This window comes from Diadema antillarum, unplaced genomic scaffold (genome assembly GCF_040938485.1).
Source record: "Diadema antillarum isolate AM-2024a unplaced genomic scaffold, OU_Dant_1.0 scf00000022, whole genome shotgun sequence".
NCBI lineage: Eukaryota > Metazoa > Echinodermata > Echinoidea > Diadematoida > Diadematidae > Diadema > Diadema antillarum.
This window is the reverse complement of record NW_027270911.1, coordinates 3,482,626-3,507,283: the sequence shown is the minus strand read 5'-3', so window position 1 is coordinate 3,507,283 and position 24,658 is coordinate 3,482,626. Positions and strand designations below refer to the sequence as shown.

The following is a 24,658-nucleotide window of genomic DNA, read 5'->3' as shown; positions in this document are numbered from 1 at the left end:
TCGATATTTACCATTGTAACACAACAATTAGGTTGTGTATTTTTTTTAAAATACAACTTAGTTTGAAGTATTGAGTGTGTGTGTGTGTGTGTGTGTGTGAGTGTGACGTGCTGCTGTCACTAAGTTGGGGGTTTCACACAAAACACCACTGGCTGCTTGCCATCTCATAGATTGTGAGATAGACCAAAGTCCAAATATAAAGTCGGATTTCATTTTTTACCATGACTTGCTGGAGAGAGCCAATTTCTTTCTATCTTTCTAAAGAAGTAAACGATCAAGATCGCTAGCTGTCATCTCAGTATCACCATTGATCGATTTGTATGTCTACTGCTGTTACTTCAAACGAATTTCTGAGCAGCAAGTAACTAAAAATGTGAAATAAATTAAGTTTATGGGATGGTTGGCCTATGCCTACTTCCGTACTTGATGGAACACTTCTTTACTAACTGAAATGAAGAATGCAAGATTAAAGAATGATACACTTTATTGCAATCTAGGTCAGAGAATAAAATGTTGAATGCAAATAGAGATAAGGAACACTTGGTTGTTATTTCAATAGACATTTATAGCATTATGTAGTCAATCTAAACTTTTCTTCACTACAGTCTTAACTTTGAATCACTTTGAATGGGGTGGAATCTTTTCTTTGACTAAAAATGTGTACTGTGGTTCAAATCCTATCCTAGCCCAGATTCAACAACAGCATAACCTCTTACCCTGTTCTCAAATTCAAGATCTGTATTGGAGAAGACCAGGATTTTATTATCATACACAATAAGTTAGTTATTTGCTTTATGGTGTGGCTGCAAGAACGTTCTCTCTCTCTCTCTCTTTCCCCCATTTTTAGGTAGCATGGCTTGATGTCTGCATTCTCTTTCCTGATGGTGGCATCTTTTTTGGAGTGTCTTGGCTTACTGGAAGGAACACTTCCAAATTAGCAGCAGCACTGAGTTAACACTATACAGGTAACTGTAACACAAGGTGGGAGAGCTACCACATACACAAAGACCAATCAGAATGGGAGAAGGTGCTACTTGTATGATTCCTCCCCTGCAAAGTGAAAATAGATGGGTACTAGCTAGCAAGTTCAAGACAGTTGTTACAATAGGAACTTTCAAAGGGTGTGCAAGTGACCATGAAATAATCCTTAACAGGAGTGGGGCACTTCATGCAATAAATCTCGAGGACCAGACAACACGTGTGGTGACACACACCACCTGCGAACCCTACATCACCAGCTGCGCCCCTCTAGACTCTAGACTCCAGGGTTGTGTGCGGGAACCAGAACGGCAGCTTGTGGCTGTACGATGGGACATGGAAACGTGTGCGGAAGATTCAAACCAAGTCGCGCCAGTCGTCGCTCGTAACCGTGGATAAGGATGGCCTCATCCTAGCAACATCAAAGGCTGGATCAACAATTTCTGTGATTGATTCAGACAGTGGGACACTCGTCAAATCAATTGATGTCTCAAAAACCTTGGGTATATGTGAAATGCATGCCTTACAGTCAGGAGGTATAGCTGTGTATTCCAAAAGCAAGAAAGGTGATGCAATTTGCATTTTGGATAGATCAGGGACTGTCATGACAACAACTCACCTCCACAACAAGAATATTCTGAATTTTGCCGTGGATCATTCGTCTGACTCTATTTTTGTCTTGCATGACAATCGGCAACATTCTGTGTGTGCAGTGGATGTGATATCATCCACTGGCTCAGTTGAATCGGAGGGTGTTATCGAAATCAAACGAACAGGGTATTTTATGCCTTATCTCGCCATGCCAATATCAGGAAAAATTGTCATCTATTGTGATGGTAAAATTTCTGTCTACACAAGTGCATAATGTTCATAGAATGTTGTAAAAATATGATTGGGAAAGTACAGGTGTACTAGATGGGACTTTATGTCCAAACTGTCCTAAAAAGGATAGAATCATGACCTTTGAATATGGGAATATATAAGTGAAATTCGACCTGCTTCAAGGTCATCATACATATTTTTCACTTTTGTTGATTGTTTTTTTTTTCTTCTAAATATCATCCTTTGGAAATTTTCAGAGGCTACATGTTTACAAGTCATCACATGATATTATAGTTCAAGGAACTGTACAAAATGTGTTTGTGGGCTATCTGTTTTCATTACTTCTAGCTCTGCTGGTTATATAGTTAAAGAAGTTGGTATTGTAAAAGATTTCAGTTTTGTTGCATATCAGGAACATAGGGACATTATCACTTTGTGTTATGCGCTATATAAGCACTGCCAATTATCATTATTATTATTATTATTATTATTATTATTATTATTAATAATAATATTTTGTTTTTTAAGTGGTGGAACTAAAACATTTATTGATGTTATACTCAATGTATTCACTCTGTGAATACATTTATTACCTCCGCCAAGGGAGGAGGTTATGTTTTCGTTACCGTTGGTTTGTTAGTTTGTCTGTGCGCAAAATAACTCAAAAAGTAGTTAACGGATTGGAATGAAACTTGCAGCAAAGGTTGAGAATGACACAAGTACCAAACGATTAACCTTTGGTAGTGATCCGAGAATTTTTGGGGAATTTATGAAGGATTTTTGATATTTTAGCAGGTAGGGTCAATGAACTTGGGAGTTCAGGCTGCGCGTATTTGAGGTTTGCCTGCGCGCACTAAAGTGCGTGCTCTATTTTCTGCTGGGGTGAGGCGCGCCGTGCAGCTGAGGGTTTATGACGTAACAATTAAAGGCTTCTATATTGGGAAAGCTGGCATCTTTCAGCACACAATGCAGTACGTATGGGTGGAAATCACTGATATCTCTATGGAAGAACAAGATCAGTGGTGAAAATGATTTGCATGCTTGGCGGAGGTCTGCGCTCTCAGAGTGCTTCTCTAGTTGATAATGTATTCATGTACAATCACTATGCAATATCTATTGATCTACCCCAAGACCTATATCATACAACCTATAAATTTCTGTTAGCTTATCTGTCAAATTTAATATACAGAATCTAGCTATCTCTAAGTGGGTTTATCTATTTGACTACTAAGGCATTTATATCCATCCATCTGTCTGTCTGTCCATCTATCTATCTATCTATCTATCTATATACATGTATCGATCTATCTATGTATATCTATCTATCAATTCTATCTATTATAGTATGATCAACTTTTAACCGTTTACCAAATCTGCTCATATTGCAATGTATCTCCATAATGTAGTACTTTAGTAACACTTGGCCCTTCCTCACTCCCCAATCTCCACAATCTACCTGTGAGTTTTAACCCGTTGAGGACAAGCCCGAGTGTACTCGGGCAGGCAGGTGTCTATGGGAAATGCTTTTAGCAGCAAAATCAGTCCATTCTCGACGGGCTAATCCCTTTCCTCTTCCCTGTTTCCAGTCTGTATGTCTGTAAGATATGAGTATTCAACTTCCTCATATTGTCCACACTTGCTATGATGAAGTGGTGACTCTTTGCCCCCTTCAATCTTCACATTATGTATCCATGTCCCTTTGTCCTTCCCTATCTTATCTCACAATCACTCAACTGCCTCTTTCCCCTTTCAAGTGTAATCACAACTATAGCTAGATGTACATGTACATAATAGATTATAATACCCTTACAGCTCCCCCTCCATTATTCTCTTTGATTAACACTTTAAGTCCCATGGGGAATATATGTGTGGAGAATGTTGGTAGGCTTGAAGGATGGTCATTCTGAGAGGATTAAGTAACATGACTATTATTTTCTCCCTATCCCTTTCTCTGGAATATCATTATATAACAAATATCTCATCCCCACTCCTTCTCATAACTCCTTGGTATACGTTTGTACTTACAATCCTTCCCACTTTCAATCCCCTGTAATTCTCCTCATTCTGTATTGACCTTCTTCCCTTTTAGCTCCTATTCTCCCTCCTTAAAGAGAAAAGCCACACCTTGTCTAAGTGGGCCCTACTTACAGAGCTAAAGCAAATTGTCAGAATTGTCTCAAAACTGAGTTCAACTCGATGTGATTTATGTGTATCAGACTTCCTTAAAAAACAAACAAACACAAAAATGCAGTGTAAATCTTATAGTGTGGACCAGTTGGAGATTTGTGAGTTTATCACATATCGTAACTGACATACCAAATATTATTATTATTATTATCATTTGGTCTTTTTGCCTCTGATAAAGATTCTGCTGGGATCGAAAGCTCAGGCCACTTTTGAATTTTGACTTCATTTCATATAAACAAGTGAAACTAAACTGACATAACTTTGATCTTCTGTAACAAATATTTTATGAAAGCTCTTGAATTTTTTGTTTCTATTTGATTCTTTTTCTTAAAGTTAAGTTAAACATGAAAGGGGGGGGGGGTCGGGCTTTCAATTTGATGAGTATGTATCATGTATGCTCCCCTCCCCTTCCATCATTCCCAGTAAATTACATGTATCCCTTTCCCTTTCTGTTATAGTAGTCAGATTATGAAGATTTCCCCCAACTCTTCTCTGTCACCAAAATGTCCCATGTTCATGAAGGCCTGACCTCTGTTCTTTAATGATAGTGTACCTGTAATGACCTCTGCCCATCCCCCTTGCAATACTGAGCCCACAGTCCCATGCATCTCTTTTCCCGTTTCCCCTTGCGTCATAAAGCGTAGACCTACCCAAAACTGTTTCCTCCTTTGGTTTAGACACCCATTATCAAGACGTGAAATACTGAAGTGCCTTGGTTTCCTGGTTTCATCACAGTTTTGCAATACATGGATCTTGGAAGTTGTACAAGTATAATGTAGTCACCTAATTTCCCATGTGATGATGCTTGATTTGTTGTTATCCTAGCTATATGGTTAACATTTGTTTCATTTCTGTGTATCAGTTGAAATTCAAGAAGAAAATTACAATGATACTGACAGAACTACACACACTTGTATTGCGTCAATACACTCATTGCACATGAGAGAGAGGAAGAAGGGAGAGCAAAGATTAGGGGGGTGAGAGGGAAAATTGATTAAGAAAGAGGAAAAGATCCACCGATACTGGATGAGATCAAGATTCTTTTTCTTTCTTTCTTTCTTTTATTGCCTAAAAGAGTTTTTTTTTTAAAATTCTTGACAAACATTTCTAAAATTTCAGTACAAGAAAATGTACATCCAAGATAGAAAGTTTAGCTTGCAGCTCCACTGTGACAATGTTATAGTGTGTGTAAAGTTCCTTTCTGTGTTCGACCATTTCTGCCATGCAGTATTCAAGTTACATTTTGAGTTAAAGTTCAACTCTTTGTATCAGTGATTATACTCGAGAACAGTATAAGCAAGACTGACTAGAGATGTGTAGGTGCCTATACAGCTTTCTGAGTTCCCCTACTACTGGGTACAAGTTTGTACATTGTATTAATTTGTAAAAGTGCAAATTTAATTGCTTTTTATCGGTACAATGTACTGCATTCTTCCCATAGTATTGTCTTTATAGTTTTTTTCAAACACTGGATTTTGTTTTTAAAGAAAATATATATTCATCCATTTTGAACAAAAAAAGTATAAGCAACTATATATATATATATATATATATATATATATATACATATGTGAGAGAGAGATAGATAGAGATATTATGCCTATACAGAGCGTATAAAAAAGTTAAACTTTTGAAAAAATTTTCATGATTACATTTCAAAATGTTTCGGAGATTTTTTCATATTTATGGATGCCCAATAGTCTCATCTATCAAGTGCAATCAACAAAACAAATTTTTGTCCTCGCTTGGCTGAACACTGACGCTCTTTGTCCTGAGTGTGAAAAATGGCTTGCGCCAAATTGAAAGAAGATGGAAAATTCAGCCAGCAGTCCAAATAAGTGTTCCCATTCAAACAAATTGCTCTTTTGCTTAAAGCTTTGATTATGTTATGATAGTCTGAGATTTTTTGTTAGCTTTATCGTAATTTTAATGATTTCATTTCTAAATTGATTGGCGAGAATTGGAGTGTGTAATTACTTGCATGAAGATCTGTAAAGCACAGTTTTCACAATATACACGGACACATCAATACCAAACAACAAGGGAAGGGAGCAGTGAGCAGTGGCCATTTTGGATGAACAAAATACCAAAAACCTAAACAAAACTAAAAACCGAGCCTTTAAGCCACGGGGGGGGGGGGGGGGGGGGGGGGAGGTAACATTCTGTCACTTTAAACATGCGTACAATTGTGACTGATTGATTGATTGATTGATTGATTGATTAACTGAATGATTAATTGATTGATTGATTGATTAAATGAATGATTAATTGATTGATTGATTAAATGAATGATTAATTGATTGATTGATTGATTATTTTATTGATTTGATTTGATTTGATTGATTGATTGATTGATTGATTGTATTGATTGAATGATCTGACGATGCATTAATTTTGTACTTTTCTTCTTGACTGAGTGATAAAACGTGACAGAAAATCGCCAGATAATTCCTAAACCAGCATAACATAATCTAAACTGTGAGCAAAAGAGCAATTTGTCTGAATGGAAACACTTCTTTGGACTGCTGGCTGAATTTTCCATCTTCTTCCAATTTGGCGCAAGCCATTTTTCACACTCTGTGGACAAAGAGCGTCAGTGTTCAGCCAAGCGTGAACGAAAATTTGTTTTGTTGACTGCACTTGATAGATGAGACTATTGGGTATCCATAAATATGAAAAAAAAATCTCCCAAATATTTTGAAATGTAATTTAGACAATTTTTTTTTATAGTGTATATTTTTTTGATATGCCCTGTATAAGGAAGTGACCTTACTAGAATATACTGTAGTTTTAATTATGTTTCTGAAAACCCATTTGTTTCAAAAGTGCGATATAACAAAATTATTACTCTCGCCATTCTGTTCCCAGAATGACAAGAGTTCATGGTAGGGCCTACAAATGTTTTGATTTAGTTGAAATTGAAAGCCTGCCACATTTAATAAGTCTATGTACATGAAAACAAAAATACTAAACAAACGTTAAACCGCTCTCTATTAATGGAAACAATAGGCCTACAACCACATGCGCGTGTCATAAACGAGGGGTGCTTCGAATACCGGAAGTAACGCTCGCCACCACATAAACAGTGCAGTCTTCGCGAGCGAGCCATGCCCACGGCCAACTTCCGATATCCGGCCGGATCCGCAGCGCGCATTTGAGTACAGTTGAGCTGGCTAGCCGTATATGACGGCGAGGTTTGTGACTGAAGTGGTTTGTGTTTACAACCGCAATCGAAGACAGTGTCTCTCATATAGATCACATTTACAAATCGGCTCAGTGTGTGATAAGTGAATTTGACATTTAAAGATTGTTACAGCGCATTTACCATCCATGACAACATGCCTAACTGGGGTGGAAGGCGTGTCAACGATTTCGTGCGATGGGGAGTGCTGGTAAGTTTGTTCAACTCCCCTCCGTGGTCCCATACGTGATAATATGTGTGCTGCTAACTGTTAGCTCAACAAACGTGACGGTCATTGAAATATGTTTTATCTTTTAAAATGCATAGGTCTACTCGAAAGAGGGACACAATGTGGTCCTACTTCATATTTCTGTTTTCTGCAAAGTTCATTTCAATGAGCTGACAGGTTGAGTTTGACTTCGTCCACAGCGCAATGTTTTTTTTTCCTTAATTTGCAGACCACTATTATTTGATTTTATTTTACAATAAAAAATGGTTCTCTGCGCGAGATTCTCTCTAACGTTAGCTAGTAGTGTAGTACGGAGTGGGTGGACAGTGGTGCAGTGGGGTGTACTAATTGAAGTGTGACCACTGAAGTGCAGTGCCCTTGTGGGTGGACATTGGAATGTGTCGACCATGGTCATTTTGGTGATCATGGTAACACCATTTGACATTGTCATTGACGCATTGAAAAGAAGAAGGAGAAAGAAAGAAAGCGTGTGTGTATGTGTGTGTGTGTGTTGGGGTGGGGGTGGGGGGGGGGGTAGGGTGGGATCATCTCAAGGCCACAAGGGCAGGAAATGTGTTTGTCTACATTCACACTGAATGCATTCGGCATTGCCATTGCCAATCTGGTGTGTTATGCCTACTATTTACCTAAATTCTATCGAGTGAATGATGGGAAATTGATCCTGGTTGTGGTACATGCATATTGAGTAGACCTCTAAGTGTGATGTACATGCTCAGATGTGTGGCAAGATGGCAAAATCTATGTACATGTACTAATCTTTGTGAGTTGATTTCATCTTTAATGCTCCCATATATTATGATCTTCTTTTTGCTAGAATCTTTTCAAAATTGCTTGCTTGATTTGTTGAATGCCTGTGTGTGCATTGTGTGAGTGTGATATGTTTGATAGGGTTGGTCTCTATTGATGCAGGCAATAAAATGAGCAAGACTTCTGGATCAACCAGCCTGGAATGAGATTAATACGTTAATGGATCTGGATTACAATGTATACTGGACTTCATACTCTCTTCAAGTACCTGTATCAAAAAAAAAAAAAAAAAAAAAATGACAGTAGTGCACATGTGTGTTCACTATGCACAAATACACACACTTGCTTTATAGTATACAAACATGTCCATATTACAGAATGTATGCAGTTCATATTCTGTCATTCATTTTTTTCTTATGTTTGTCTTTCTGTCTGTTCATCTCTCCATTTCTCTTTCATTCTTTCTCTCTTCACTCAAAGAGCCGTTACCTTCTTTATGACATTAACCTCAGAATTTGATATGTAATCACTGCACCATACTTGCGGAATGCCAAGGCAGGTGTGTATGTGGAAGAATCTATTATAAAATGGGCTTTGAAATCCCTGCAATCTGATTGGCCAAATGTCATGAATTGATTTTTTTTTTTTTTTCAGATTCACACTGAGCCATGCATCTGGTTAAATGTGAATGTGTCTAGTAAGGTCTGAATGCATGGCTCAAGCCTTTTATAGTAATGCACAATTTGTAGGTGTACTGGACACATGATGGGGAAAAAGGTTGAATTTCATGAATACGTACAGGCCCATTAATTTTTATAAAACAAATGATGCACAGGGCTATTTCATGGATCAGTGAAAATTGGATGCTCTCATTTAACTTTGGAAACAGTCTGAAACCCACAAGCTGCGCTCGTGGGTTCTTTAATTCCAAAATTAAACTCATGCATCCAATTCTCACCAATCCACGCTGTCCTGTGCATCATTTGTATTGTTCCATCCCTGAGAATAGTACATTCATTGTATGTTGAGTACATTTCAAACACAATGCACATGTTTAAAGCCAAAGATATATGCTCAGTTTATGCTTCTCTTGTACATCATACCGCATTGGGGAACTACAATAGCTTTCACTTTTCACCTATCGGCAGTATCATGATGTACGTGTTTTTTTTCCTTTTTATTTGTTTGTTTGTTTAATCCTACACAGGCAGCATGGCTGGCAGCTAACCTGATCATATGGCTCGTCACATACTTTAAGTACCAGGATAATGCACAATACACATACACAAAGTATCTCATGAAAGTAAGTGGGAATACTAACAACCCAAGAAAAGTAGCTACAAATGATCATTTTAAAAAGTATGAAATATTGAACATTTGTCCTTTTCTTTCATGATGATGCTATAGAAGACTATGAGTGATTGCCAAGTTTACCCGTATTTAAGAGTCCCTTAAGTATTTAAGCCAAGAAAAACTTTGATAATGAAGAAATGTGTCTGTAAACTTCTGTAAAAAAACAAACAACAAAAAACCTCTTCTACTGGCTACAGATACCTATGGATTACAGATCTTTCAGTGTTGTCAGGTGTGAAAAAAAAAAGGATTAGAAAGCACTGAAGAGAGTGTCAAGCACTAAAATCTCCAAAGATATCTGGGCTGTGTCTATTAACCTGCACGGAGGACGAGTTGATTTTGCTATAACACACATTTCCCATAGACACCTGCCCGAGTATTCTCCGGATTTGTCTTCAACTGGTTAAGAGGATTGCTTGCTCCACACACATACAAGTACAGCACTTAATAATAATAATAATGATAATAATTGTTTTGGATATAAACTCCAAATTTTATTGTCCAAGAATGGAAATTCTTTTTGCCCAATTGATCGTGGGCCCGGCAGCCACTGAGCAGCGCCAGATCGACGTTGCTCTAACCTTTTCAACTGTTGAACGGCAAACAAGGTAGCAGCAACTCCCATCTTTTAACGTCTTTTGATACGACGCGGCCGGGGTTTGAACCCACGACCTCCCGATTGTGAGGGCAGCCGCTCTACTCACTGAGCCAACACATCGGTGATCACTTGCACAATGCGGAGATTTTTTGTTTGTTTGTTTTGTCATTGCAATGTGATAAAGTTCTATTAGAAGGTTGTGGATCATCTTGTAATTGATCACTAATTACTGTGTCTTGTCAGTTTATATCTAAATTGGTATAATATTTTTTGATTAACAAGTGCACTTAGGCATTTAACAGCAGTAGTTGGACAAAATTCATCCTCACCTGGTGATCAGAATTTACTAGAAACACCACTAGTCCATACAGCATGCATAGAATAATCAAAATCAAGATTGTAATGCTTGTATGAAAAAGTATCTTATTTTTGATGTACAATGTAAAAAGTAATTATGTACCTCTTGTGTAATACTGTCCCAGGTTGTATTGTGTTGAAAGTCAGCTGAAAATGACTTTATGGTTGTAGTGGGGTAGAAATGAAAGTATTCTTTATTAGAGTCCCCTTTGATAAAGAACCCTCTGATGCCAGTTTTTAGTAGTCAATTTTGATTGAGTCAATGCTGATATACACCAGTGTACTGTATAAGCTAATTGCTTTGTTAGAAAAGTTTCTTCAGCCATTAAGTCACAGAAATCACCTTTTTTTTTTTACTTTCTTGCTATATCTCTTCAGTAAAGTTTTTTTTTTTTAAACTTTTCCTTTTAGCATCTGATTGAATAATCTTTTATTCGAGCCCTACTTGATCATATAGAATACCATTATTCATCATAGTTATGGATTTATAGATAGCCTGTACTTTCATAACTGATCTGAAAAATGACAACACATCGCAAAAGATAAAAGTTGGTATTTCTCTCTCAAATTATGAAATTGTGATACATTTCATCCTGGCTGTGTGCACTTTTACTCAACTTAACCAGATCCATTTAAATCTTGCTCCGATGTACAGTGTAGGATGGGCAGTAAAATTGAGAGTTGTCAATTTAGTGAAGAAAAAATGACATTTTTGGCATCAAAGTCTCCCATGACTTGTGGGGTTGAAAGAAAGCATATTTTAGAGTATCATTCCAACCTCCCTATTGCCTTGAGCAGAACAGCCTCCCCACAGCAAGAGCTGCCGCAGCTTGCCTGAACTTCAACAGCATGCTGATTCTCTTTCCTGTCTGCCGCAACCTCATCTCGTATCTCCGGGGATCCTGCGAATCCAGGGAGGTAGGTCGACTTCTCCTTAGAATCCAGTGATCCTTTGCAGATTGTCTTGTTAAGGTGTCAATAAGATCTGAAATGTCATGTGGATTGTATGCTTTCCTGTTTATGTACATAAGTATGATATTCCCTTCTGCATCATCACTGAACTGCAGTTTGTATGTGCAGTGATAGAGTGGAATGCTAAAATAGTTTGATTACTAAAAAGGTTTAAGTCAAAGTCAAAACAAATGATTAGAGTCGCAGTATCATGTCCTATCAACTGACAGAGAATTTGGAGTCAAACTTTATGCTGTGCAGATGACAATAACAACAGCAGATCATGATTCATTTTATCAAGCAAGAAGAGAACAGGTTATGTTGTTTTTTGTTGTTCTTTTTAAAGAATTTTTTAAAAGAAATCTTTTTAAAGAATTGTAAAAGATATTCAACCTGATTTTGAATACAAGCTTTTTATTACAATTGTCTGTGACTCACAATACAACAGTAATCTATCTTTGAATGAATTAGAAACAAAAAGAATCTTCATTATTTTCTGTGAATTAAAAAAAAGGAGAAGAGTAGAACCTGAAATGTTATGTTTAAAGTAGTTATTTCATGATGTCTCGCCAGGTATACCGCAGAACTCTGAGGCGTCAACTGGATAAGAACATCACGTTTCACAAGTTGGTGGCATACAGCATTGCCTTCTTCGTCATCATGCACTGCGTGGCTCACTGCTTCAACTTCCAGCACCTGTACAATGCTCGGAAAGCAACCAGCGAAGAGGACTGGTTGGGCGTGGTCCTCACCAAACCTTCTTTCAATCTCAACCCATTCCAGAGCATTAGAAATGTAAGGTAGCCTTATGTCCTTTGCCATTTAACACTTTCTGTGCCAGGGTCTTTGGAGAGTGTGTATAATGCTATGGGGTTTTCTGTGCCAATCCTCAGTAAATTATGCAATGAGTTAAACAGCTTGTGGGATGTAGTCTTGGTATACAGGATGTTCATGTTCAGTCTCAGAGATAGGTGAATGCTATGCACTACATTTTAAGACATTTCTGCATTTTTGAAATTCACAGCTGGAAACTTTACTTTTCAGTTTACATCCTTTCACTTGTTGAGGATGAGTCCCGAGTATACTTTAGTATAGGCAAGTGTCTATGGGAAATGCATGTTGTAGCAAAATCAGCCCGTCCTCAATTGGTTATTAAAGATCAAACAGGTAAAGAACTAAACTACCCAACAATTGAAAAGTGTGCCGGTTGCAGCAAAACTACTACTGTAGTCTTTGGATTTCCCTCATAGTTAACCCGATAAACCAGCATTTAATTGTTTGAATGACTGATAATGATGAATCCTGAGCTTCATTGAGACAGTTGGTCCCCTGACAAAAACCTGAAAAATTATTTCTGCATGTTTTGACCAAAATCTTGTCTCTCAGAATATCAATTTGTCTTCAGATAGTATGAAGTTGATCTGATTTGAACCATGATTTCACTAAAATCCTTCCTGCTATTAGAGTGCATAATGAAAATAAGTCATTGTTGATATCCTTACATTTTTTTTTTGTTACACATGAAAATGTAAAGTACTCCACAGACCTTCAAGTAAATCCAAGATAACTTTCTAATAAGTGGATAGCTACCTTATTTATAGATTATAAACATCTATGTTTTACCCATGTAGGAATTACTTTCCGTACCACAGTCTCTAATCTCTTAAATACATTACTTTGTACCTTTATGCACACAGAGTGATGCCACAGGACTTGCTATCATTGGTCAGGGACTGGCCTTGCTGCCGGGGTGGACTGGGGCCATTCTGACCATTGCCTTTATCGTCATGCTGTCTTCTTCCACTGAATTCATGAGGTATGGTTGGGTGTCGAACACCTCGACACCCTAATGTTTTTCGATCAATAGATACTTAAAATATCTCACAAATTGCCTGAAATTCTACTCTCATGTGAAGAAAATACTTCAAATTCACAAGCGCGCATTGAAAATGCGATTTGTGGTACATGCTCCAAGATAACTGCTTCGAACACGTGAGTTGTTATTTTGACGCACTCAGTTGCGCCGTAGTTTTGAAACCAACACCCCAACACTCCTTTGAAAATACGTGTGAAATGCTTTCCCTGTGTTCCATTTATAATCTATAGTATCATTGTCTTGCTGTTCATCTTCTTTATTATCGTTTTTTTTTTCAGTAATATTTTGACATCATCAAATCCCCAGTGAAAATGCAAAACCACTACACGTAGTCTCATGCATGAAAGTTTGTTCTTTACGCACAATGCTATAAATGGAGGGGTGTCGGTTTCAATGTACAGTGTCGATGTGTTGGACACCTACTATACAAGTTTTGGGCCATGAGCCTGGATCACTTTCTGCGGCCATGTCGGAGTGACAGTTCTGCAGTGCCACTGTGTTACAATAGAAGTAGACTAGATCGTGGTGACTGTGTTTATTGAGTTCTTGCGAGCATGGACAGAATCATAGGCTGTTTTTCTTTAGATTTTTATCATGTCTACTGCAAAACCAGAAATGTTCATGGCATTAAATTTATTGGAGCCAGTGGCCCTTTTTTCTTGCAGCATAGAATTTTCTCAAATTGCCGCTGGCATTCAATGCATATAATGTCGACAAGAACTTTTGCTTGCATTCTAGGTTCGCAAATCTTGGCTCCTCACGAAATTTGCAAAGCTTTCCTGCACACTAAAATTTTGGGTTTTGCAGTAGTATTATCAGCATGATACTGAAATTGATGATATTGTTAAAGTGATAGTGATCCTGATAATAGTACAGATCAGATAATAGCAAGAGCATCTTATTTTTAATATAATTGTCATTATTAAAAATTATTCTAATAGATTTAAATCATTATTGTGTTTGTTTTAACCGTCATACTGTTACATTTGTTTTTTTTTTTCAAAATCTATTCAGAATTAATCTTTTTCTTGATTAAAAGAGAATATGTTTGTGTAAATACTGTGTAATTTCTGTTTGGTATAGAATGAAATGATAGCTGGTACCCGTAAGTCTTTTTTGCCAAGATACAGTTCTCTCATTGCTACTCAAGATGATCCAGTGTGAATTGACAGTGATTGACCTGTTGTACATTTTTCCTCTTGCTCTACAAATAGGAGGTCATACTTTGAGACCTTCTGGTTGACCCATCACCTGTTTGTTGTCTACTACGCCATGCTGCTGTCACATGGCATGGGGTGAGTACTGAGGTAGTTGGTTCACGGTGTTGGAAGGTTACAGTTGAAACCAGAGAACTCTTCATATTTTAGGGTTATCCAGTTGAAAATATTGTCTTGCAATTTTAGCCATCATGCACTGATCCTCTCTGCACATTGATTTAGTACACTCATATCTATCATTGTCCAATAGCTCCAGAGTATACTCTGTGCTTACATGAATTTTGCAATACGATAGACAGTGGACCGGCAGTTTTCTTTCATTATATAAAAAAACAAACAAATAATCATTTCAAAGCATAAAGCAGATGATCGTAGGGTATGAATTTAACTTTGTTGTAAGCGGAATTTTGTTATAATCATGTTCATTCTAACAGGAGTGCACTGTACATACAAACCCATTGTGACACACTAACATGCATATATTCCTATAAAACTCACTGCATTCTTGAACAATCATCCATATTGAATGTGTTTGTATTGCAAATCGAGTCACACTGCTCCTGAACCTGTAACGGATTATAATACATGCAGATGAATTTTTACTTTGTCCTTTGAAACCACGCATTAGCAACTATATAGCAATAAATTTCACATAGACATTAAGAAATTGTAAATAATACATATCTCTGAACAGCTTACTATTACTATGAAGTTCTGCTGGGAATACTGTGAAAGTGGAATCTCTCCTGCAATGAATTCTTTACAATGGTCTAATTTTAGTGTTTATGCATACCTATAAATTTCGGGATGAGTGTATTTTGTACAAAATTTGATATCTTCCAATAAAGTTATGTTTTACTGCATTTAAACTCATTTGAGTGCAAATATACACAATTTTCTGCACCAGAAAGCATTCTGTTTACTACACCTTGCAGTAGCACGTTTATTACCACATGCAGAGTATGTGGCATTCATAACAGAGAGTGAGTGTGGAATGGCGTGTTACCATATTTTAGTCCTTTGATCACTGCAATTTCTATTTCGTCTGCCAGAGGAGTGGTGAAATACCAGTCTAATACTGACGTCCACAACCCTGCTGAGTGTATGGTGGACCAAGCCACATTCGATGCCTGTGAGCCACCCGAATTTACAGGAACACCTGGTGCAGTAAGTGATTAAAAAATGCCACATTATTTTATTTTAACCAGTACAGTTCATTCATTCTCATACAGCTGTAGTCTTTTTGCTTTGCTTTTTGTATTATTCTTTTTTAATGCTGGTAATATCTCTATTAGTTGTAGTTACAGTTTGCACTTTTGTTTTGTCTTTTACAATTCATTAAGTGTCCTCTTCGTGGTCATGAAATGGAAAACCAATTAATGCAATATAATAAATATACTCTTTGTAGGTTTTCCACAATTGTATGTATATGTCCTTGATGGAGGGATAACAGATGCCTCAAGCATTGAGTAGATATATAAAACAAAACTGAAAAGTGATCATTATTGGTTTTTTTTTTTTTCTGGCAAATCCAGTCCCACTACTTACTATTAAAGCTTTTTGATATTTGTTTTGTTTTTTTCTGTTTCATTTGTGTGAGATTGCCAAGAAAAAAAGATCACATGGTGTGATAAGTTGATGAGCTGAAACTGACAACTGAATAATCATTTCACATCATTAAATGGAAAGAAGGCAGACATTTGTTCTTCTGTTCTTTCCTGTGATTTATTTGCCAGTTGACACATTCCTTGGCATGCTTCCTTTTCCATTGGCACAGATGTTGTGAAGCTTTCTGTCCAAAAACAGGAATCGTGTAATCAGCATTTAATCCCTATTGAATCACGCTGGCCTTCATGTGGGACAGTGGCATATTTACATCTGTGCAGTCTGCCAACCTTAAACACACATCAACCACAGTGCAAATAAAAGGGCTTGGCAAGTTACAGTGAATTGTGTGGGTGCACGAGTGGTTGACTTTGTATGTCACTCTTCGTGCTCGGGTGCCCATATGTGTGACCATGCATTACAAAACCAACAGAAAGTCATGCCACTTGATTATACAGGATGACTCAAAACAAGCGAAATACATGTAGGTCAGCCTAGCTAATATTAAGTTTGTAATATTTTCTGAAAGAGCTATTCTTCTACATCGTTTGTAAAGTTTGGGATCATTAAATGAATGGGAAGGGTGTTCTTAGCAGATTTTCTAGAACAGTTCTTGTGTAGAATAATGTGATTAGGTATACTATACACTGTAGAGGCCCCTTTTCATTTTGTAAAATTCTTTTGCACCCTCTTCACTTTCTACTCTAATAACTTTCGAAAGGTTGATGCTACTGCTTTGAACCCTGGTGTTAATCATGGATAGAATGATATATGGTAGTAGATCATGCTTAATTTTGAATTACTGTAGTAATGTGATAATCCCTTCATTATTGATGCTATGGTGGCATTATATATCCCATTTCTTGACTAATTCATTGCACAGCTAGCACAGCTTGGTAAAGATTAACGTGCCTGAATAGATCTGATGCTATACATCAGAGCCTCTTTTCTCAGTACACACTTTTCCAGAGTTTATACTTTCATTTCACTATTTAGATAGCTTAGGAGAGTCTGTTTGAATTGAGTTATACATTTACTTCAAAGATAAAAGTCTCCTCTTTCAGAATCTGCTCTGAATAAAATATCCATATCTGGCAACTTTTTGTTGGTTATGTGATGTACGGTCACATATTATGTACAATGGACTCCCGTTATAACGGAAGTCCTCGGAACCGGCAGTTTTCTTTTGTTATGGTGAAATTTCATTACAACCGAACAAATAAACAATAAAATACAGTGTACATAGTTTAGGTTATGTTACAGCCTTAATTCTTATTTCGTTGTAACTGAAATTTTGTTATAACTGTGTTGGTTATAATGGGAGTGCACTGTATGCCTTTGTGTTTGTTATTCTCACTCTGTCAGAGCTGGAAATGGTGTGTAGCCCCGTTGTGTGTCTATTTCCTGGAGAGGATCCTGAGAATCGCAAGAACTTGGCCCGATGTCACCATTGTACAGGTCAGCATGAGTATTGCATGGCAGCTGGGTTGATGATGATTATGACAATGAAATGTTTACCAAACACTCGCATTTGTCCATCTACAGCTGAACATGTGCCATAGGCACAGTTCATGCTTCATGTGGTATGGATTGTTTAATTCGTAATGATTTTTATTTTAATGACTCAGAGCTACTTTTAGTAGATTTTGTGTCATGCTTAAGTGATTTAAAATCAAGAAATTTTATTTATTTTGTTTTGTTTTATTTTTCTATGAGGCTACAGACATTGATAGTAGTGTATTTACAAAGTGTTGTATACACGTACCAAAATATTGCAGTATCATACTAAGATATTGGGGAATTCATGTATTATATGAATATCTGTCAGCAAATTTTAGAATATAGCAACTCAAAAATAATTCTGGTAGAAAACTTTAGTAAAAAAGAACAAACAAGAATAAAGATATAACTACTCATCATATGACAAATTTACTAGTATAGAGGACAATTATTTCTGCCTTGAAACAATAGCTTCAATGTTGTTTCTTTGCACTCATACCAATTATGTCTGGCATAATCATTCTGCAAAGTATACTCTTGCCTCAGGAATAAAACTGTTGTTACCATGGAAATTATCCTCTCTCCCAACATCCAGGTTATTCAGCATCAGTCTAAAGTGCTGGAATTAAGGATGAAGAAGCAAGGATTCAAGATGCTCCCGGGTCAGTACATCTTCCTCAAGTGCTCTCCAATCTCCAAGGTCCAGTGGCATCCATTCACCCTCACCTCTGTGAGTCTGCTTTACTTGTGCTCTATATGCATATTAATCCTGTTATCACTGTAAGGAATTAGGATGAGGAGATGTTTTGAGTACAAGCTGCAAGCTTCATGGATTTACATACCGGTACATAGAACTGAGTAATACGTATGGCTGTATAAGTTCAATATTACTCTTCCTTTGCAAGTTACTAGTTATTTTTAAATTGAGAGGAGCTTTTGGAATAGAGCCTTTGTAAATTAATTGTGTCCTTCATTTTCTGCAGTCCATTCTTCAAATTATTTTATATTTTCATAATGGGTGATAGTTTTATGTGTCATTCATCCATTTTTGAAGCAGAAAGATTTTGAAAGAAGTAAACGCTATGAGTGGAACAAGAATTCCGAATGGAAACATTTGGGAAGCATGTTCACCCAAACATTTTCTGATCTGGCTTCATATCTATTATGCAAAGTAGGTATGTAGGCATTGCGTACAGAGAAGAATTTGTGTGGGAGTACACCAGGAATTCATGTGTTCAAGGCATACAGTGTCTTTTAGTGTTGGTAGTGTTAACTACATGTAACTGTAGAACAAGCAATCTTCCAAAGTTGTAATTGTACCTGAGTGGTTGTTTTGTATGCTCTCTGTGCTTTGTACAGTGTATATGAATGTGTGTAAATACCAGACAGACATTAATGTTATTTTGCTTTTGGAAATTTGCCAGGCTCCGGAAGAAGATTTCTTTTCTCTGCACATCCGGAGAGTCGGTGATTGGACAGACGAGCTGGCCATCAAGATGGGAGCTGACCAATCAGAGCCACTTCCTATCACCAAGTTGCCAAGGTAACAGAACTTACTCCAGTTTGATTGTCGAGATTAGCAAGTTAATTGAAGAAGTTTGATTTAATACCAGTTATGAATGTTCTCTTTCTTCAAAGGTCAGCTTATCATTGCATTTCAGCAGGTGGGTGGCGGCAGTAAACGTAATAAATGTTTTTGAAACGCCAACTTATGAAGGAAAGTAGGTTTCTGACTTTATTGTGGTTGTACATTACATATGTCAGCCTGTTTTGAATCCATATATAGCCAGGATTGAATATCAATTATACATTCCAATACACCTGAAGTCATACATGAGCCATTGTGTTTCAGTAGATACATGCAAAGATGTTCATCTGATGTAAAGATATGAAAGTCAGAGAACAGTGTGGAATGTGAGAGGGGAAGAGATATTAAGAATTAAAAAAAAGAAAGAATGGAATTAAAACACAAACGGTCTAAATGATGTTGGCTGGGCTTTTGTATTTGCAAATAAATTTTCAGTGAATCCTGTCATATTTGAGAAAAATATAGTCTTCATAGCTGATGAAAAGTCTGTTCATGCCTTTCCTGCAGGGTACAAGTGGATGGTCCATTTGGAACTTCCTGTACAGACCTCTTCTACTATGATGTTGTCATGTGTGTTGGGGCAGGCATTGGGGTCACACCCTATGCATCTACACTGAAGTCAATCTGGTGAGCCACAATAAAAAGGGGGGGGGGGGAATGAAAAAATTGTATACAATTGTTGGGACTGAGGTATCAGGACCTGATAAGATGAATTTTGCATGTCATTAAGTCAGTTGAATCAAAATGTAGTAGTATTTCATATAGCAAGCAATAAATTTGCATGCTTTTATTTTCTTGTCAGTTTCATGTCAATCAAAATGAACAAAAATTTCCACTTTTACAGCAATATATTTAAACAGATGGTGGCTATTGTTGCCAAGAATATATGGCATGTTTTAATCTTAGTGTATGAAATGCTGTTTCTAGAGTGCTACAAATTTGTCAATAGCATTCCAAAGGCTTTGCATGGATCACCTGCTGCACTTGTCATATTCTATAGGGCCTACATTGTTTTATAGAGATATCATTGTCATGAGCAGTGTACTTTTTCTCTCCAAACTGTTAAACTCTGTTTGGATGGTATATTTGTCTATATTCTGTAGGGGGTCCACATTTTACAAGCACTAAACTCCTTCCACATCTATAATCATATGCAAATTCACAGTTTGCTGTAATTTCACTTGTTCACAATATGGTATGTAAATAAATATATTTCATATCATTGTCTTTTTTTTTTTTATTCCAACCGTATCTGACCACTCAGCTACAGACTGCAATCAGGAGACACATCACTTCACATGAAGAAGATGTACTTCTACTGGATCTGCAGAGACACCCAGTCCTTTGAGTGGTTCGTTGACCTCCTCTCCTCCCTCGAGCTCCTGCTGAGTGAGATCGGTCGCGAGGGTCTCCTCCAGTACTCCATCTACCTCACTCGAGGCTGGGACTATACACAGGTGAGCATTCTTGGGGCGAGGCCTGGGGATCAGCTACTAAAGCTACTACATCAGGCCTAGAATTCCGTTTAGTTTGGGCTATCACCAGTTTGGCTGTGACTCTCAATTTTCAGAGGAAGCATCAGGTCCAGTTATGGGGTATCAAGGCCAAAATTGATTTAATAATGATAATTCATATTACTTATGTAGCGCATCATCACATTAAATTTCTCTAAGTGTTAGCAAAAAAAAAACAAAATGTAAAAAAAAGTAATGCCGTGACTTTTGATAATCAACTTTGATTTGATGGCTGTTTCTTTGTCTTACAACAGAAGTTACCACTGCTGTCATACCTAGGATTTTATACTATACATTTAAAACTGTGATGTTCACTAAATATACACCTACGCTCTCAAGCCATCCAGCTAGATCTAGCTCATACAAAATGTAGCTGAACCAAGGTTTAACTTTGGGTTGTACTTATGCATTATGCAGATATATGTTTTCATATGTTAACTCTCCTCACATCGAGCTAGGGTTGTGTTTAGTGCCCTGAATAAGTTTATGAGTCTACTATATGTACATCCCCTCTTATGTTTCACTATTGTCCGCTTCTCGCCGTGGTGACCGATGTTCAGGCCAAGAACATCTACATGCAGGAGGATCGAGAGATTGATGCAGTGACGGGTCTGAGACAGAAGACTCACTACGGAAGACCTATGTGGGATTCTAACTTTGCCTACATTGCTGATGAAAACCCAGGGTAAGCTATATTGTATCCTACTCCAGGAAAAGATTACATGAGTGCTACATCCAGGTGAATATGTATACTCTCCTTGTATTTCCCATAGATGAGTGTTCGAGTGTGTACAGTGTAACAACAGATGTCATACTTTTCCTGGGGTCCGTTTCATGAAACCCTTATGAGAGACTACTTGTAAGACACACACGTACAGGTGTATGAGAGACTTCATGAAATGAATTTGAATACTTCTCTTTGAAAGTTTCTCATAGCTTCTTATAGACTTTGGCCATTTTGAGATTTATGTAGACTTTTATTTGATGACTTCATAAAATGAACACCAGGGGCCCGTTGCGTAAAAGTTACAATTATGGTAACTTTGCCATCCAATGGTAACTTCCATGGAATTCTTGATATTGATAGGCTGTTGAGTATTGTTACCATGGTAGTTACCACTGGATGGCAAAGTTACCATAATTGTAACTTTTATGCAACGGGCCCCAGGTGAATACCAAACAGGTTATCAAAAGGGCCCCCTGTAACAATTTATGATTCCCTGATCTTAGAAACAAATTGATTAAATTGGATTGACTGAAAACAAGATGACATGAAATGAAATGCTGTATTACAGCTGTTATTTCTGCATACAGTTATTTTCGTGAATGAAGAGGCCACAGACACTTCCATGAGATGTTGTTTTTGGGAATCAACATTGAAGCTATCGCAAATGCAGTATTAGCCACACGCATGGCAACATTTTCATGTGTTGTTAACTTGTTGAAGACTAGTCCCGAGTATACTCGGGCAGGTGTCTATGGGAAATGCGTGTTATAGCAAAATCAGCCTTTCCTCAACGGGTTGATAAATTAGAGATCCAACCATGTATGATTTGCAAAATTTGCAAAAATCAAACCTTCGCGAAAATAACAGCTCGCGCAGTGTGATGAGATGAGATGAAATGCAGTGAAATAAATCAAAATTTAGTGGGATGAAATACATCACATGCAAGTGTGCACTCCCCCCCCCCCCCAAAAAAAAAAAACAACAACAACAAAACCCCCCCAAAAAACAAAAAACAACAATGCTTTGAAGTGAAACTAATCAAATCAATTTTGAATTTGTCCCATCTAGTGCCGAAGTTGGAGTGTTTTTCTGTGGACCGCAAAGCCTCTCCACAGTCCTTCACAAGTGCTGCAACAAGTACACAGCTGACGAAAAAGACGGAACTCGCTTTGTATACTACAAGGAGAACTTCTAGGCACACACAACGCTTCTATCCAGGTTTACCAAAAACAAAGAATCATATGCAAGTGTGCAACCCCCCCCCCCAAAAAAAAAAAAAAACACCAAAAAAACAAAAAACAAAAAAAACAAACAACAACTTTAAAACCAATTGAGGACGAGTCCTGAATATACTCGAGCAAGTGTCTATGAGAAATGCGTGTTGTAGCAAAATCAGCCCGTCCTCAACAGGTCAGTGCATCAGTTTATTAGAACAGTTGTTTTGTAGATTTAAGACTTTTTGGTGGCTATAGATTGAATTGAAGAGCAGTGATCAATTCCTCTGATAGAGAGGGGGGAAAAAGAGATTGAACATCCAAAGAGACAAATTTAGGCAATATTTACATTTTGGACAAGAGTAATCGTGTATATTTTCTAGCTATTTTATATACAGACTGATGACCTGTACTTCTTTTATAGTCTTTGCAGTCAAGTGTGTATAGTGTATAGGCAGTATATATCACAAAGTGAGACTTGTACTGCAGTATCACAAGTTGTGTAATTCTTGATTAAGAATCTTCATGATGAAGTGAAAAATTATTAAAACTTCTTCCTTTTCAGAAGAAAAGTAAGTGATTTCCACATTGGAGATAATATACAGTTCATGTTTGTTACAGGAGGCAATATTTTCGCAAGTTGTAAATTTTGCAAATATCTGATGACTCATGAAAATCACAAAATATAGAGCATACACAACATTTTTTTTTTAAATTGATTTTTGCAATGCTAGGAATCTTAATAATTATAAAATCATAATATCGATTTAAATACTGATGGATTGGCTTCATTTATTGCCCAGTTTTCTATAATTAAATTTATTTATAAAATGCACCCTTGCATTTCTGCAAATCCATGAATGGGGAAAGATCTTCATAGATAAATGTTGAAGTGTTATATATTTACATAAGACAAAGTGGTTTCTCTTCTAATCACGATGTCAATTATTTCCCCACTCACAAGAGACACACGTGCAATATAAAGGTAATTTGTGTTTTTGTTGCATCTATTCATTTGCTTATTTCCTGTTTATCATTTCCATGATTTAATTCATTGTTTATTCATGCAGAGATGTGATTAAGTGTACTCATGAAGCTGGCATCTCCACAAACTGCTATATTTCTTTCACGTCAGCCCTTTCTAGATGTTGAAAATGAAATTTCCCCTGTTCACTATCATACATACAGCACAAACTTGACAAAAGCTCCCAGCGGAGAACATGAGGTCTCTTTCTACAATACACCATGTGTGTATTGTCTTTGCTTTAGTGGTTGATGAGTATAAGACCAGAATTATCTTGTGTCTGAAAGTAGATCAAAAGAGTAGAGGTAGCATATGAATGTATGATCTTGTATAGGTATTTACATGTACATGTGTAGGGTGTATGATGTGTTACACACAAATATATTTTGGGCACAAAGTATGCAGTTTTGAAGCTCAAATACAAATATGTACAACAAATTGATCAAATCTATTCCTTCAGTACTTTCAATGTTCTTCTTTCCTCTTTTTGTATGAACTATGTGTCAATATGGAATATATTTTTCTACCAGTCTGTGTACTAACATTTCAGGATTACGAAGGAATGTGAAATTGAAGCATGTATGTAAATTTCTATGACAGATTTCAGTGATTGTTTGATACATGTTTTTTGCTGTTGTTGTTTTGTCTGTCAGTAAATGATACGTAACTCTTGGGTCACTCATTATTATTGATATACTGATAGAGATAGAGTTTTTGTTTTTTGTGTTTTTGTGTTTGTATTTTTTTTTACAATGTACTCAGGCATCTAAGAAACTTAAGAGGAGACAATTTCTGAGTAGCTTCCACATTCTATTGACATCATACCTCTTCTAAAGTGCCTTGTAGCTCATTTATATATTTGTAGGTTTTTGTCTTGAAATTGCCAATTGTGTCACTGTTAGCACATCCCTCCAAAAATTATTTATTTAGATATTCTAATACCTGTCCCTCTGGGGGAAATATATATAG

At 36.9% G+C, this 24,658-nt stretch overlaps 1 protein-coding gene across 1 annotated transcript; it reads left to right on the top strand.

Annotated features, from left to right (window-relative positions):
- Positions 1-7,194: 7,194 nt before the first annotated feature.
- On the top strand, positions 7,195-22,708 carry LOC139730587 (NADPH oxidase 1-like). The gene is made up of 14 exons (XM_071641447.1): positions 7,195-7,379; positions 9,373-9,468; positions 11,272-11,391; positions 11,998-12,219; positions 13,122-13,240; positions 14,515-14,595; positions 15,570-15,684; positions 17,488-17,580; positions 18,218-18,352; positions 19,047-19,165; positions 19,718-19,837; positions 20,475-20,667; positions 21,285-21,409; positions 22,520-22,708. The coding sequence occupies exons 1-14, from the start codon at positions 7,326-7,328 to the stop codon at positions 22,644-22,646; spliced, it is 1,719 nt and encodes a 572-aa protein (XP_071497548.1). The 5' UTR covers positions 7,195-7,325; the 3' UTR covers positions 22,647-22,708.
- Positions 22,709-24,658: the final 1,950 nt, after the last annotated feature.